At 69.4% G+C, this 15,926-nt stretch overlaps 2 protein-coding genes across 3 annotated transcripts; one reads left to right on the top strand and one right to left on the bottom strand.

Annotated features, from left to right (window-relative positions):
- The first annotated feature begins 983 nt into the window (after positions 1-983).
- Positions 984-5,611, top strand: GPRIN1 (G protein regulated inducer of neurite outgrowth 1). Of its 2 annotated transcripts, none has more exons than XM_080555137.1 (3): positions 984-1,224; positions 2,759-2,853; positions 3,030-5,611. In XM_080555137.1, exon 3 carries the CDS (start codon positions 3,059-3,061, stop codon positions 4,319-4,321), a length of 1,263 nt encoding a protein of 420 aa, XP_080411263.1. In that variant the 5' UTR covers positions 984-1,224; positions 2,759-2,853; positions 3,030-3,058; the 3' UTR covers positions 4,322-5,611. The 2 variants fall into 2 exon arrangements, with proteins under 2 accessions (XP_080411263.1, XP_080411262.1); XM_080555136.1 differs by lacking the exon at positions 984-1,224 and adding an exon at positions 1,673-1,769.
- A 196-nt stretch (positions 5,612-5,807) lies between these two features.
- On the bottom strand, positions 5,808-15,375 carry CDHR2 (cadherin related family member 2). Its single transcript, XM_080555122.1, has 32 exons — positions 14,369-15,375; positions 14,068-14,175; positions 13,726-13,791; positions 13,509-13,648; positions 13,317-13,370; positions 13,088-13,177; positions 12,531-12,620; positions 12,148-12,270; positions 11,929-12,072; positions 11,776-11,851; positions 11,521-11,627; positions 11,201-11,428; positions 10,957-11,112; positions 10,601-10,768; positions 10,315-10,376; positions 9,989-10,229; positions 9,645-9,881; positions 9,393-9,462; positions 8,700-9,308; positions 8,408-8,479; positions 8,125-8,174; positions 7,866-8,017; positions 7,623-7,725; positions 7,455-7,543; positions 7,291-7,365; positions 7,124-7,201; positions 6,984-7,044; positions 6,765-6,889; positions 6,571-6,684; positions 6,377-6,454; positions 6,211-6,271; positions 5,808-6,031 (listed from the first exon to the last, which is right to left on the bottom strand). Exons 2-32 carry the CDS (start codon positions 14,111-14,113, stop codon positions 5,912-5,914), a joined length of 3,885 nt encoding a protein of 1,294 aa, XP_080411248.1. The 5' UTR covers positions 14,114-14,175; positions 14,369-15,375; the 3' UTR covers positions 5,808-5,911.
- Between the last annotated feature and the right edge of the window lie 551 nt (positions 15,376-15,926).

Raw genomic sequence — 15,926 nt, 5'->3', positions numbered from 1 at the left:
ACAGCGTGTGGCTGTGGCCGTGCAAACGTCCAGCGGGCTGTGAGTGCGCCAGTTGTGCACCGCGTGTGACGAGCTGGTGCAACGCAGCCATCCAGGCAAGGTGCTGGCTGCTATGGGGTCTGGGATCGGGGGGTCTGGGATCCCACAGCAGCGCAGACCCACTCGTGTCACTGCCCACAAGTGTGCCCCATCCGTCCCCTGGCTTTTTGGGGTGCCCGGCGGTGGCGTGGCGGTGCCCTGGGGAGGCGAGGCTGCGCTCTTTATTTTGATATCCTTCCTCCCTATTTTTAGCATTCGGGGTTTTGTTCCAGCCTCGCTGTTTACTGGAAGGAGCATTTCCACCGCCAACCTCCCCTGTCTCCAGGCAACCAGGTGTGCCAGCTCCCATCGCGACGGCGCTGTGCCACCCTATAGATCTATAGGGCTGGGGGGGGTAATGTTAACCCCAAGATGGGGAAACCCCAACTGAGGGTTTATGTTAACCCCCCGGCCCCAAGCTCCTGCCCCACAGACCAGTCCTCAGGATGCTCCATGGACCTGTTGCACCATCCTCTCCAAAGGGAGCCCGGTGGCACCCATGGGTGCCAGGATGGAGGAGAGGTGGCTGGAGCGGCACATGGGGCTGGGATGGGGCTGGTGGCTGTGGCTGTCCTTCCCTCGGCCCCCCCTGCTGTGGGGGGGACCACGGAGGGTGAACCGCGGGTTAGTCACGGTGGTCGGTGCCCCACATCGTGTGATGGTGCCCCCCACCACCGCCAGCCGTGGTGACACGGTGGGGGCTCACCGCATGTCCCTGTGCGTGGGGCAGTGCCCGTCCCCCAGCGCGACATCCCTGGGGCAGGGAGGCGACGCTGACCCCGCAGGGTGCTGGGGGGCAGGCGGTACCCCCCGGGGGGGCCGTGAGCCCCCCGAGGCGAGGCGAGGCAAGCAGGCCGCCTTCCCCCCCGCAGCGCGAGCGGGAGTGCGTGGGAAGGAGTTAGACAAAGCCTGAGCCCGGGAGCAGAGGCAGCGCTGCCGGGAGGGAGACGGGGACGTTCTCCCCTCCCCGTCCTCCCCCGGGGCGAGGGGTGTGCGGGAGCCCTCCTCGTCCCCTCTGCGGTGGCAGCGGGGAGCCCCGGCGTCCCCGTCCCTCGGGCCGGTGGCCGCGGGGTGCAGCCAGCAGCGGGGCAATGCCGACGGCCCCGCCGTGATGTCCGGGAGCAAAGCGTCCATCTCCAGCACGAGGTAGGAAGGGGAAGGGGCTCCGTGTCGCTGTCACCCCCATCCCACCCCGGGGACGGTGCCACGGGGCTCGTGCCACGGACCCCCCGGCCAGGCCACGGTGCCGGCCACGTGCCCATAGCAGCGGGGCGCGTCGGGGTGGCACAGCCCTGGCGGTACCGGGGCGGCTGTGCCGGGCTGACGGCTACCCACATCCCGGGGTGTTGGGGGGCTGCGGCGGGGGTCCCCGGGGTTGGGGTCCGCTGACCGGGCAACGGGGTGGCGGCGATGGATGCTGGCCACGGCCCCCAACCGGGGATTTGGGGACAGCACCGGGGCGCTCGCCATCCCCGTTAACCCCCCAAAACCGCGGTCCCCCCCCGGCACCGGAGCGGGGCGCGGCCCGGGGGTGCCGCTGCGGGCGGCGGGCGGGGGGGGAGCGGCCCGGGGCGCGGCACCGCCCCCGCCGCCGCCGCCGCCCCACGCATGCTCGCGGCCGCCGCCGCGCCGGAGCGGAGCGGAGCGGGACGGGACGGGACGGGACCGGGCGGCAGCCGCCGCCGCTGCAGGTAACGGCGGCCCCGGGGCGCGCACGTGGCGGGGCGCCCCCCCCCCTCCGGTAACCGGGGGGGGGATGGGGGGGGGAGCGGCGGCACCGGGGCTGCGGCGGGGGCGGCTTTGTTCGGGGCTCGGCCGGCCGCGGCGGGGCCGCCGCGTGCACACGCGTGTCCGTGTCCGCGCGTGTCCGCGTGCCCCGGTGCGTGTGCCCGGCGCCGTGTGCCCGCGGGTGCGTGCCCGAGCCGGCGGGCGCGCGTGTGTGCGCACACGCGTGTTCGTGCCTGCGGGCGTGCACACGCGTGTGCCCCTGGGATGGGTGCGCCCCCCCCCCCCCCCCCCTCGCGACACGGCACCGACCCCCCCGCTGGGTGCTCGCAGTCCCCCTGGGTGCCCGCAGGGTGGGCTCAGGGTGCCCGGTACCCGCCCGGCCCCGAGGGGAGGTGCCACGGGGGGCAGTGGGGGGCTGCGTGGGGAGATGGGCACCACCGGGGTGTCAGGGGCACGGAGGGGGTGGTGGCGGCGTGGTGCCCGCTCCTGGTGGCACTGCCTGAGCTGCTGGGGTGCGGAGAGCTCGGGGCTTCCACGAGCCCTGTGGGGTGGGGCTGCCCCCGTGGGGGCTGCAGGGTGTTTGGGGCCGGTTGTGTGACACCGGCTGGTGTCCCCCCGGCGCCTGGCACACCCCGCGTGGCCTCGTGCCCATCCAGGTGAGGATGCCGTGCACAGGGTGAGGGCGCGGGGTGCCCAGCTGGCAACCCCTGCCCTGCCCGGGGCAAGGCTCTGACAGCCCCGAGCCCCACATCACGCTCTGCAGCCCCCCGGGCCCTCCTCTCACCTGCAAAGGGGAGGGGGCCGGTGGTGCCCCCAGGGCGCCTGGCACGCAGTGACTGCAGGCTGCCCGCGTGCATGGCCCAAAAGGGTGCCCTCGCCCCACGCCGTGCCGAGCAGCCCCGGTGCTCTGCCGGGCACCGGCAGATGCTCTCGAGCTGCTCTCCCTCCACAGGGTCTCCAGGCCACGTCCCCGCGGCCCCGGGAGCCGCAGCAGCACCTGAATCCCGCTCCTGGCTCGACCGCGCCGGGGGAAGGCTGGCTTTTGCGGTAAGAGGCTGCCACTGCTCTTCCCTTCCCCGGGGTGGGCGCTGAGCACTGCCGCGCACCCCGTGCCGGACCTGTTGGTGCAGGCGGTGTGGAAAGGAACAGTCGGCAACCGACTGTCCCCAGCCCGGGGGTCCGGGGTGAGTGCCCCGCTCACCGCCCCATCCCCTCTCTTGCAGGATTAGCATGGGAGAAGCCTTCCCCGGGCATGGGCAGTGCTAAGGAGCCCGAGGGCTTGCAGCTGCTGAGCCACGAGGCCGAGGACGCCTGCGAGCCCGGCGCCGGCTCCCCGGGCTGCCCGTCGGTGGGTGAGCGCCTGCCTAGCTCCGGCTGCGCCGCGGGTGGCCGTGCCATGAGGAACTGCTGCGGGGCTGAGCCCGAGGCCCCGGGCCCGGCGGAGAAGGTGCCGGTGCCGACAGGACCGGCTCCTGGCACGCTCGGGAGCGCGGCGGGGAGCTGCGGGGCACCCGTCGGCACCGCCCTTGCCTGCGGTCCCGCGGGCCCCAGCACCCCAAAGGAGAAAGCTGCCCCCGTGCCCCCCCTGCCCGAGCCCTGCCTCAAGGCGCCCAGCAAGGACGCGGGGAGCGCGCCGGCTCCGGCCAAGCACGTGGCGTTCCTGGAGCCGGCCACGGGAGCACCGGGGACCGGCAGCCCCCTGATGCCAAGCCAGGAGCAGCCCCAGGGCGGCACAGACACGTCCCCGGGCGCTGCCCCCCAAGCGGGGAGTGCTGAGGCTCCCAAGCCCCCCCAGGGAGGCACGGCCGCTCCCCCCGGCGGGGGTCAGGGCAGAGCCGAGGGGAGCGCGGACGCCGAGAGCAGCCAGCAGCCCCGGACAGCCAAGCTGCTGTGCGAGTCCTACTCGTTCGAGGTGACCCCGCCTCAGGATGCCGGGACACAGGACATGGGGACGCAAGTGGACAGCCGAGCGTCCCTGGTGTCGGTGGCCCTGAGCCCCATGAGCCCCCCGGACGGGGCTGGCGCCTTCACCTTCCCCAAGAGAGAGCCGGGCTCCGCCGCCGCCCCGCACCCGGGGGCAGCGCCCTCCAAGAAGGACGCGGAGATGCAGGTGTCCATGCCCGTGGAGACCCGCTCGGTGGCCACCGGGCCCATGACGCCGGTGGCCAAGTCCCCGCAGGCCTCGTACCCCGAGGTACACGTGAAGGGGGCGGTGGAGGAGGCTCCGGAGCCCATCCGGGAGGTGAGCTGGGACGAGAAGGGGATGACGTGGGAGGTGTACGGGGCCTCCATGGAGGTGGAGGTGCTGGGCATGGCCATCCAGAAGCACCTGGAGAAGCAGATCGAGGAGCACGGGCGGCAGGTGGTGACGACCCCGCAGAGCACCCGCGCCAGCTCCGTCAAGGGAGCCCCCCGCAAAGGCGAGGCGAAGAGGCAGCCCAGCGTCTTTCGGGCTCTGCTGCAAAACGTCCGGCGGCCCCGGTGCTGCTCCCGCGCCGGCCCCGCCATGGAGTGAGCCGGTGCCCGCTCCGGCTGGATGGGGGGGACTCGGGGAGGGGACCCTGCCCCGCTGTCCCGAGACGCCTGCTGCCGGTGTGCAGGGCTCCCGGGGCGGGTGGCGACGGAGCGCTGCAGGCGGGGACGAGGCATCTCCTTCGCCGGGGGTCCCCCCGCCATTAGTGGCCGAGGACACGATGCTGGTGGCACCTCTCGGACGTGGCAGGGGCTCGCAGCGGGACACGGGCAGGTCGCTGCCGGCTCCCCCCAGCTCCAGCCCCGCACCGCGGGCAGCAGCGTCGCTGCCCGTGCTGGAGATGCTGCTGCATCACAGTGCCACCCGCCCCTGGCCGTGCCCACCCCAAAAAACGGATTTGCTGGAGGGACCGTGGGGCCAGCCACAACTGGGACACGGAGCCCGTGTGCTCGGGGCCACGGGCTGCTTGTCCCCGTCACTGTGGCTGGAGGCGCTCGGGGAGGTTGTCCCCATGGCCCCCCGCCCTCCTTGGCTGCGTCGGAGCACGGGGCACATCCTTGTCCCCGTCACAGCTGGCGGTGGGGACGGTGCCCGCCCTGATGCCGTGTCCGTCCTGCCTGCCCAGCCCCGCTGCCACGAGCAGGACCCCGGTGGGTGCCCGAGATGCCCCGGGCGCGTGTCCCTGTGCGGGTCCCCGGGCCCACTTGCTGCTCTCCCGGCCAGCAGCCAGGGCCATGCCAGCTGCAAAGCGCTGCCACTTTTTACCACTGGGTTTTTGCAGGGGTGGTGGGGATAGGGGGCTTTTACTGAACCGTGTTTGCATTTTTGGAGCTTTTTAAGAGACATTTTCAGCTGCGAGCCACCTCCTCCCCAGCGGCCTGCGGGGCCGTGGCTCTTTTGAAACACTTTTCCTACGTCCCTGCCGTGCTGGGAAGCTTTGGGAGCAAAGGGTCGGCGCACCGGGGGGGCGAGCATCCAGCTGCCAGCAGCACCGCGGCATCCCTGCTGCGCTGTGGGACCCGGCACCTCGTCCTCCCTCCAGCCCGGCCCCAGCAGAGGACTGGTCCCACAGGGCCCCAGGAGCTGGGCGAGCACCTGAGCTGCAGGAGGCTGCAACGGGGGCTGCTTGGGAGCCCCGTGCCCGTGCGGCATCCCCGCCTGTCCCCTGCCCTCCAGCCCTGCGCTGCAGCACACCGGTACTGCGGCTCGGTCCCCGACTTTCTTCTTTTTCCTCTTCATTTCTTTTTTTGTTGGGGGGTGGGGGGAGGAAGGGGAGGGAGGACTAAACTTGTCAATTTGGGTGTTGGGTAATAAAACCTTGCAGAAAGCTGTGAGCGGGGCTGCAGGCACCTCTCCCCGGGGGGCTGTGGGGTGACGGGCAGCGGGGTGGCCCCGGGAAGGGTCCTGGTGGCACGAAGCTGTGCTGAGCCCCGCGGTGGCACTGGCCTCCCCTCCTGCCAGGAGAGGGGACCCTGCGCTGGCTGGCACCAGTGGGCAGCGCAGACAGAGGGGCTGGTGGCCACGGGACGCTGTCACCCACATGTGGCAGGTTTATTGCTGGCATCTGGACAGGATGTCGCTGGAGCAGCTGCCAGAGTCCTGCTCTGGCCCCTCTGGCCCCCAGGTGCCCGCTCACAAGTCTGTGGTGTTGAAGGTGCTGTTGATGAATGCTACTTTGGTGGGCTCCTTCGTGTTCAGGGCGGCCACCAGCACCTTGTCCTCAGTGGGGTCCGTGGGATGTGATTTGCCCAGCTGCAGGAGGGGAGAGTGGTCAGGGGCTGGGGACAGGGACAAAGACAAGGACGCCGACACCCCCACCCCTCCCCAGAGCTGCCAAGGCAATGGAGAGAAGGGGACACGAGGGCTCCAGCAGCCGCTGTGCCACAGCAGAGGGGCCGGGCAGAGGGGACACGGGACTCCCCGCCGGGTACCTTGGTCTTGAGGTTGTTATCCTTGGGCGAATCTACTTTGTTTTCATCCAGGGAATTCACGCTGTGGAGAGGGGAGGGTGTGGGTTAAGCGATGGCCAAGGCACCGGTGGTGTGGGGACACGGGGTGACAGCCCAGTGGCCTTCAGGGCTTGTCCAGAGAGCTCACCTGGCCAGGGAGCTGGTGTCCTCGTGGAAGCCCAGGTCGTGGGACAGGTCCATGGGGAGGTTCAGCATGGGGTTGGCCCTGGCCGAGGACGGGAGGCAGGTGAGTGACCGGCCCTGGCACCGCAGGGCCAGCCGCGTCCCCTGGGCGGCAGGGACGTGTCGGGGCTCTCCCCACAGCAGGGCGCCCACGCTCACCCCTCAGCGTTGTACTGGTTGGTCCCGGGGATGCCCGCTCCCTGCTGCGCCACGGCGGGGCTGAGCGTCGTGGCCGCCTTCAGCGCCTTCATCGAGTTCAGCTTCCTCTTGTAGCTGCGGGGCGCGGGGACGGGGCGGGTGAGGGGGGTGAGGGCTGGGGTGGGGACGGGGACACGGGGTGGGGTGCGTGGTACCTCCTGGTGGTGAAAACCAAGACCAGGGTCATGATGAGGATGAAGAGGACCAGGAACGCCGCCAGCCCCGCGATGATGCCGATCATCTGCGTCTCCTTGCTGGGCTCCGTCACCTCCCCGGGGCCCTGGAGCAGAGCAGGCGTGAGCAGGCCTGGGGACCCCCAGGCGCCCCCGGGGGCCGGCGCCCTCTCCCTGTGCCCCTTGCCCAGCCCCACTCACGATGACGGCCAGGCCCAGCTTCACCAGGGCGGCCAGGAGCTGCGGGTCACTCTGTATTATCCTGCCAAGGGGAGCAGAGCCGGGGGTGAGCGGCCGTGCAGGCAGCAGTGCCCACGCACGTTCCCCTCCCCGGCACGCACCCACTCAGATCATTGACGGCCAGGGCGGTGCCGTTGCTGTAGACGAAGTACGCCTCCATCACCGACTTGACCTGCGCCCTGAAGGGACAGAAGTGCGGGGTGAGCGCGGAGCGGGGTGCTGTGTCCTCACCTCAGGCAGCGCCACCGCCCCTCCGCGCCCCACTCACCAGGCGGCACGGCTGTCCTCGGCGCTGTAGATGCCCACCACGTAAACCGCGGCCTTGGTGGCGAGGGTCAGGGCCCTGGAAGGGGGGAAGGGGCTGTGTGCCTGCACGGGAAGCGGCCGGAGCCCCTGCAGCCCACCGGCCGCCCCAGCCCCACCAGCCCTTACGCTTTGATCTCTTCCAAGTTGCTCTGCACTTCCTCCACCGATGTCACAAACTGGAGGCGAATGCGGTAGCTCTGGTCCACTGCGAAGATCTGCGTGGGGACAGCGGGAGTGAGCGGGGCTGGGCAGGGTGCGGGGCATCCGCGGGCAGGGGATGGGGGTGACACTCACGTTCAGCACAGTCTGTGCCGTGTGTTGCGGTGCCGCGCCGTCCTGAGCCATCACCGTCACCTGGTACTGCCCCTTCAGCGTGCTGTCGAGGTTGCTGGCCACCCTGGGGGGACGGGAACATCGGTGATCCCACAGGGCTGCACCAGGAGGGGGCCGAGTCCCTTCGTCCCTGCCCGTGCCAATGCCGTGCAGGGACGGACACGGCCACTGCCACACAGCCCCAGCCCAGCCCCACGGCCTTACTGGATGCTCCCGCTGTAGTTGTTCTGCTCGACCGTGGTCACCACCTTGAAGAGGTTCTCCAAGGTCCGATTGTTCCCACTGAGTTCCATGAACACCACTTTGAAGATGGAGAAAGTGATGGTTCCTCCGAGCCCCGAGTCGACATCCGTGGCCTGCAGGGACAAAGCGGGGCAGGAGCACCGACGGGCACGGCTCACCCCCTGCCCGCCGTGGGGACGGGCAAGCCCAGCTCCCCAGGAGTGCGCGCACAGCTCCTCACCCTCACGGTAGCCACTTGCAGGTCCACAGGAGAGATCTCGGGGACAACCACTGCGGGGGACAGACAGATGGACAGCGTGGTCATGCCGCTGCGCAGCCAGGCGTGCTGCAGCCCCCGAACACCCAGGGCTCAGCAGCGCAGGCGGAGCCACGAGCACCCTGTGCTGCCCTCCCTGGAGGGCACCGGGTGACCGCGGCCCGGACCCCGCACCGCTCGCAGCCCTGGCTGAGCTGGGGAGCCGGGCAGCACAGGATGGGTGCTGCGTCCCAGCCGTGCTGCTCACCGAAGGTCCCAGAGACAGGCAGGAAGACCGGTGCGTTGTCGTTTATGTCCTTGATGTTGATCGTCAGGGTTCCTGCCAAAGTCCCAAAGGCACTGGTCACCCTGCTCTGCATCCCCCGGGAGCCCCGTCCTCCAACAGGCTCAGGTCCCCGTGGCAGGGACCAGAGGGACGGGGACATCCTCCCTCCATCTCCAACTGGGCCAGCTCCTCTAGGGGGGCAGGAGCTGCAGGTCCCACCTCCCTCCCTGCCCCGGTCCCAGCGGATGGCACGAGGTGCGGGTGCTCTCCGTACCGTTCTTGCTGTAGCGGTCGCCCTTCTCAGTGTAGAGGTCTTCAGCCCGCAGCGTCAGCTTCACCGTGTCACACAGCTCGAAGTCGATCTCCGAGCTGTTGACCAGCACCGAGCCGTTGGGCAGCAGCACGAACCAGTCCCAGCACACGTCCCCGGCACTTGTCGAATCCTTAAGGCAGGTGACCTGCAGCTTCTCGATGACCAGCGAGTGGTTGGTGTCGGGGTCGGCGGCGCCCACGGTGTAGACCAGCCCCTGCTGCGTGCCGTTCTCGCTCACGGTCACGTTCTGCGAGGCCGGCACGATGGAGGGCGGCTCGTCGTTGACGTCTAGGATGTGGACCACCACCGGCACGCTGGCGTCCCTGATGCTGTCTGTGGCTGTGTTCTCTGCCAGCACCACCAGGGAGAAGCTCTTCTGCTGCAGGGTGTCGTAGTCCATGGTCGTGTCGGGGTCCAGGGACAGCTGCCCGCTGTAGTTGCCCGGCCCCAGCTTGTAGGAGCGGATCAAGAAGTTGCTGGAGCCGCTGCCGCTCTGCAGCCGGAAGGAGATGCGGAAATTGATCTCCGTCTTGTCGGCGTCCGTGGCCACCACGCTACCCACGAAGGAATCTGCAGACAGACGGACGCTCAGTGCCCAGCGGGTGCTGACCCCAGGCCACCGTTTGTCCCGCAGCCTGCCCCCACAGCGTCTACCTGCAGAGCTTTCAAAGATGGAGAACTCGTAGGACTGCTCGAGGAACACGGGCGTGTTGTCGTTGATGTCCTGCGGGAGGTGAAGCCCCTGAGTGCCACCATCCAAGGAGGTGGGGGGGGGTCTGGCACAAGGCGAGGGGCAGGAGCACGGACAGGAGCCCTCTTCTGCCTCCCTGCATCAACTGGGGACACGGTGCCACGGCCGGGTGCCACCTCTGCACCCGCCCCCACCCTGCTGCGCCCAGGGCTCACCCCCACAGTGATGGTGACGTTGACCAGGGTGCTGAGCGGTGGCACCCCGTGGTCGTACACCTCCACCGTCACCACCAGCTGCCCGTCCTTGTCGTCCAGCGCCTCGCGGTCCAGCGGCTCCGTGTTGTGCATCTGCCCCGTGGTCTCGTTGATGGTGAAGTTGTTGCTGAACAGCCCTGGCAGGATCCTGAAGCCCAGCTTGCTGTTGGGGGTGCCGGCCTCGTCGTTGTCGATGGCCTGAAAAGAGAGCACCGGGGGGGCTGGAATAGGGCTGCCCACCCCTCGGGACGGTCCCTGGCTCCTTTCTGACAGCCCTGGCGTTGTCCTCTCCGGCCAGCACCTACCTTGATCTGCGTGCTGACGTTCTGCCCCTCTTCCACAGAGATGAAGTAGGAGCCGGTGACGATGGGCGCGTTGTCATTCTCGTCCAGCACGGAGATCTCCAGCAGCGCGGTGCTCACCATGCCGCCCCCGTCCTTGGCCTGGATGTTGGCGTAGTAGATGGAGCGAGTCTCCCGGTCCAGCGAGGCCCCCGTTGCCACCAGCACCGCCCCGCTCGTGGCGTTCACCGTGAAGGTTCCGTGGCTGCGGCACACACGGACCCATCACCGGGGCTCCGGCCCCGGGCAGGCAGCACCCCACAGACCCCCCCGGCTGCACCCCCACGTACATGGTCTCCGGGAGCAGCTGGTAGGTGATCTGGCCGTAGGCACCGCTGTCCGGATCGTAAGCCTGAACGAGAGGAGGAAGCATCACGAGAATCTCCATCAGCCCCCGGGGTGGTGAGGGACCTGCGGCACTGGCCGTGGGCAGTGAGCACCCCAAAAATGCAGCCCGGAGGGGTGCAGGGTCCCCCACCCTGCCGCCACCTTCTCCCCACACCAAAGTCCCTGCCGGTGACCTGCACCTGCAGCGCCCTGCCCGGGGGCCGCGCTGTGCCCTGCCCGGTGCCTGACCGTGATGTTTGGGGCGATGACGGTGCCCTCGGGGCTGTTCTCCATCACGTTCAGGCTGTATATGCTCTGCGGGAACTCGGGGAAGTGGTCATTGGTGTCGATGAGGTCGATGGTCACGGTGGCCACGGAGCAGCAGTTCGCGGGGTTCCCCGTGTCGTTAGCGATGAGCTGCGGGGTGGAGAAGCGACAGTGTCTCGTGTGGGTCCCCGGGCATGTCACCCAGCCCCCCCGTCACGCCGGCCCAGCTCCCCTGAACCAAACAAGCTGCCGGGGCGAAGCCTGCAGGGAAGGGCCGTGTCCCTGCTGTCCCCTCCACGTGCAGGGCGCGAGGGCCGTCCCTTGGCAGCCGGTCCCACCTGCACCACCATGACGTGGCTGATCTCGTAGTCCACCGCAGACGGGTTTTGCACGAGGATCTGGACCTCCCCCGTGCCCACGATCCTCGTGGGGGACACGGTGAAGGCGCTGGCGCTGCCGCCCTGCAGGTACAGCTCGAAAGTGCTGTTGATGCCCTGCGGGGAGAGAGGCCTGGGGTGAGGGCGGCGGGGCAGCTGGGGCAGGGACACGCAGCCCGGCCCGGCCCTGGGGGCAGGCTGCCACCTTGTCGGGGTCGTGGGCGACGATGCTGAGGTTGGACACAGGCACTTTGGAGGAGGAGTGCTCGATGATGCTGCCCGTGAAGTTGCTCTGGCTCTCGGTGAAGTTGCAGCTGGGGAGGGAGCACTGGTAGAACTCGGGCTTGTTGTCGTTGACGTCGACCACCAAGATCGTCACCAGCGTGGTGGCCTGGGCCACCATGCCGTGGATGTCCAGGTTCTTCTCACGCGCCTGGGCAGGAGGAGGAGGAGGAGGAGGCAGCGGGGTCAGGCGGTGCCGAGGCAAGGAAGAGGAGGGGGCTCTCCCCGCTGCCCCCCACTCACCTGGACTTCCAGCAGCACCTCCTCGCTTGGCAGCTGCTCGCGGTCCAGCCACCCGCTGACGGTGATGATGCCCGTGGTCGTGTTGATGGCGAAGGGGACGCTGGCGTCTGGGGCGTGGGGACAGAGGGAACAGGCTGCAGCCAGCGGGGAGGCAGACCCGGCCCTGGGCCTCCACCGGGGCGCTCCCCAGGGTGCTGGGCGGTCCCCAGGGTGCTCCCCGCCGCGCCCACCCGCCCCTGCCCCAGCCTCGCTCACTGGTGATGCTGTAGAAGATCTCATCGTTCACCCCCGTGTCCCTGTCCATGGCGGTGACGGTCAGCACGGTGACACCCTGCGGGGACAGGGAGGTCAGGGCAGGACGTGGGGACAGCCCCAGCCCCACGCCGCCGGGGCGGGCGGGATCCTCACCAGCGGGCAGTTCTCGGGCACGGAGCCGGAGTAGGGCTCGTTGAGGAACCGCGGGTTCAGGTTGGGCAGGTCGAGGACGGTGATGGAGAGGTAGGTGGTGCTGTTCTGGACGACCATCACCCCGTGCAGCAGCCCCCCGCCGTCCTGGGGGCAGAGGGCCCGTTAGTCCCCCCGCAGCCCTCCCCGCCGCCCCCGCGCCCCGGCCACGCTGCCCCCCACCTTGGCGAGGATCTTCAGCTGGTAGAAGGTGTTGGTGGCGTAGTCCAGCGAGCCGTTGAGCACCATGCTGCCGTTGGGCAGGATGTAGAAGAGCCAGAAATTCTTCGCGTTGTCGGGGATCACCTGGGTGGGGGACACTGCCCCGCGTCAGGGAGCAGCGGAGGGGCGCCCGCAGGGGGGGGGGGGCTCAGCACCCACCCTTCTGCCAGGCTTGGCCCATAGGGACCCCCCCTTGGTGTCCCACGGGGTCTTCACAGTGGGGCAGAGCAATTGCTGGGGGGGGTCCCGGGACCCCAAGCCCCCTCCCGGCCCCGCAGGCTCCACCAAGCAGACCCCCCCGGGAGGACGGTGTCGGGGCGCCGGTGCCCAGGCGCGGTGCTCACCTCCAGGATGCTGTAGCTGACTTTGGCTGAGTTCCCCGTGTCGGCGTCGGTGGCGGAAACGGTGTAGATGATGCTGCCTGCCATCATGTTCTGGGCACCCAGATGAGCGGTGGGGGGTCACGCAGGACGGCAGGGCTGGGTGCTGAGCCCTGACCCCCGCCGGCCCCATTTTGGGGCGCCCCGACCCCGCTGCCCCGATGAGCTCTGCCCTTGCTCGGGCTGCCTCCCACCCGCCTCCCTGCCCCGGGGGCTCCCCGGGAGCTGCACCCCGATGCTGGGGGTGCTGGAGGGGGTCGGGCTCAGCCCCACACACCCCGAGCCGGCGTCACGCCGCCTGAGGCTGAGCGGCACCTGGGCACTCCCTGACGGCGAGGGCAGAGTCCCAGCCTGCGCTGGCACAGAGCTGTCTGCCGGGAGCAGCTCGCCGGGAACACCGTCACCGCGGGGCCAGGCATGCCGTCACCGTCACCGCACGGCCGGGCACGCCCACGCTGCGGAGCCACCCATCATCACCCCTGCGCCACCGCCCGCGGGGCTGCGAGGTGCCCGGGAGGTACCTCGGGGATGGAGGTTTCGTACGGCAGGCCCTTGAAGACCGGGGCGTTGTCGTTGCGGTCCTCCACGATGACCGTCAGCTTTTTGGAGACCTGCCGGGGGCAGGGGAGGGGGAGGGACGCGGTGTCCAGCGGAGCTCTGGAGCCAGCCAGCATCACCCCCGGGGGGTCACGCGTGGCCCCGCAGAGCCCGCTGCCCCCTCCCGTCCCCCAGCCCATGCCCAGCACTCACCTCGTCGTTGACGCCGTCGTTCACCGTGACGGTGATGGTGAGCCTGGCCTGGGACTGGGAACACAAGGCAGGGCTCGGTCAGGGCCATCAGAGATCGATCCTGGGACACCGGGGGCTCTGCCTCCCACCCCCACCACCCCGTCCCCCTGAGCGGGGCAGCGCCAGGCGGAGCAGCACGCTCCGTGCCCTCACCTCCCGGTCCAAGAGGTTCCTCAGGGTCACTACTCCCGTGTCTTTGTCGACGTTGAAGTAGAAGGCATCGGCGTCGCGGATGGTGTAGGTGAGCGGGTCCCCATCGTAGTCAAAGGCTATCAGCTGGAAAGCGACTTCGCCTGGGGACGAGGGCAGCGTCAGCCCTGGCCGGCCGCTCCTCCCGGCCCCCCCAGCCTCCCCGAGGCCGCCCGCTCACCTATCTGCAGGTCCTCGGGCACGTACACGATGGTCATGTTGAGGAAGGGGGGCGTGTTGCCTGAAGCTACAAGGAGGACGTGAGCTGAGCACGGGGGAACCCAGCTCCCCCCCCTCCCCACCAGCAGCAGCCCCCTGCCCACCCTGGTTGCCACCCCCCCCCCAGCCCTGCCCCGCGGTGCCACCACCGCCACCGGGGCTCCGAGAGGGTGCCCACGGGGTAGGCAGCAATCCTGGGGGGGGGTCTCGGCTGCCCCCAGGGAAACGGGATCGCACAGCGGGGAGCTGGAAGCGGCTCCAGTGCCTCCCCGCAGCCCGTGCCCGCACCGAACAAAGTCCTCACCCGCTGCCAGGAGGAACGGGAGCAGCAGCAGCGAGGGCTGCGCCATCCTGCCGGGAGCCCGCGGCGCTCGGCGCAGAACCTGGGGCACGTCCCGGTGACAGCTCCCACCTGGGAGAGACTGCGATGGGGTCTGCGCTCCCCCGGGAGCCTGGGGACAGGCTCCGTGGGGACACGGCGCCGGGGGGGGGGACGGGGTTGTCCTCCGGGTGCTGGCAACCACGGGGGTGTCCGGGGACCCCCGGACCCGCTGACGGACCCCCACCCGCTGCAGCGCGTCGCCCCGGGGGCCGGCATCCCTTACCTGCGGCGCCTCGCTGGGGATGCTGCGGGCAGGCTGCGCTCCGCCTGCACCCTGACACCACCGGAGACCTTTGCCTCCTGCTGTACCCAAGTTCATCAATGATTAACTGCAATTAAGGGGTGAGAAATCCCTTTCGCTCCTTCCTTCTCCCTGGTGCTCGTCACCGCCGCCCGGCTCCCACCCAGCTCCACGCTCGCTCCCCGCCGCAGCCCCTGGGGACCCCGCAACTCGACCACCCCAACCCGCGCCCCAAGGACTCCGGCTCCCCTGAGTGGAGCAGAGCCTGAGGGGGCGCAGGAAGACCCCAAACCGCTCCCGGGGACTGGGGAGGGTCTGGGGAAATGCCCGGCATCCCCTGGGTTGGGGGCACCGGGGTCTCACCAGGACAGAGGTGGGCACCGACCCGGTGAAGCAGCCGCTGGGGTGGGTGCCTGGGGCCCTGAGCACCCCCCTGTGAGTTCCCCTCCCCGGGGTGGCCCAGGGGGCTCGGCCCAGCCTCCCTGACCTACTTCGGACCCGCTGGGGACAAGGGCGGATTGTGCAGCTCTGCTCAGGCAGAAGAGGGCTGGGAGGAGGGGGGGCAAGGGCACAGCCAGCCCTGGGGCCCCCGGGACCCCCGCCTGTGTGACCCTGGCCTCCTTCAGCCCCGTCCACCAGTGGGGACACGAGGGGTCAGGGTGGCCAGGCAGCTCGGTGGTCCCCCAGGACGTCCCGCTTGCTCCAAGGTCCCTGTCTCTCCCCATGCCCAGGCCAGGAGCCTGGGACTCCCCCAGCGAAACCCCCCAGGGCTGGTCCGGGATAACCCCGTGCCCTGCACAGGCTGTCTTGGGATCCCCCCCAGGCCCCCTGGGGCTGGTGCAGGGCATCCCACTGCAAAACACCCAGGAGGCCCCCCAGACATCCTGAGGGCTGGTGCAGGACATGCCGCAGCATCCTGCATCCCCCACCCAGGTCCCTATCCCTGACCCCATCCTATTCCCATCCCCAACCCTGACCCTATTCCCATTGTCATCCCTGACCCCACCCTATTCCCATGCCTGACCCCATCCCATTCCCATCCCCAACCCTGACCCCATCCTATTCCAATCCTCAATGCTGACCCCATCCTATTCCCATTCCCAACCCTGACCCCATCCTATTCCCAACCCTGACCCCATCCTATTCCCAACCCTGACCCCATCCTATTCCCATCCCTGACCCCATCCTATACCCATGCCCAACCCTGACCCCATCCTATTCCAATCCTCAATGCTGACCCCATCCTATTCCCATTCCCATCCCTGACCCCATCCTATTCCCATTCCCAACCCTGACCCCATCCTATTCCCAACCCTGACCCCATCCTATTTCCAACCCTGACCCCATCCTATTCCCATGCCTGACCCCATCCCATTCCCATCCCCAACCCTGACCTTATCCCATCCCCAACCCTGACCCCATCCTATTTCCAACCCTGACCCTGTTTCTATCTCCATCCCTGACCCCATCCTATTCCCAACCCTCACCCCATGCTATCCCCATCCCCATTCCTGACCCTATTCCCATCTTCATCCCTGAC

The sequence above is a fragment of the Anser brachyrhynchus genome (genome assembly GCF_964034855.1).
Source record: "Anser brachyrhynchus genome assembly, chromosome: 14".
NCBI lineage: Eukaryota > Metazoa > Chordata > Aves > Anseriformes > Anatidae > Anser > Anser brachyrhynchus.
This window is presented reverse-complemented; position numbering and strand designations above follow the sequence as displayed.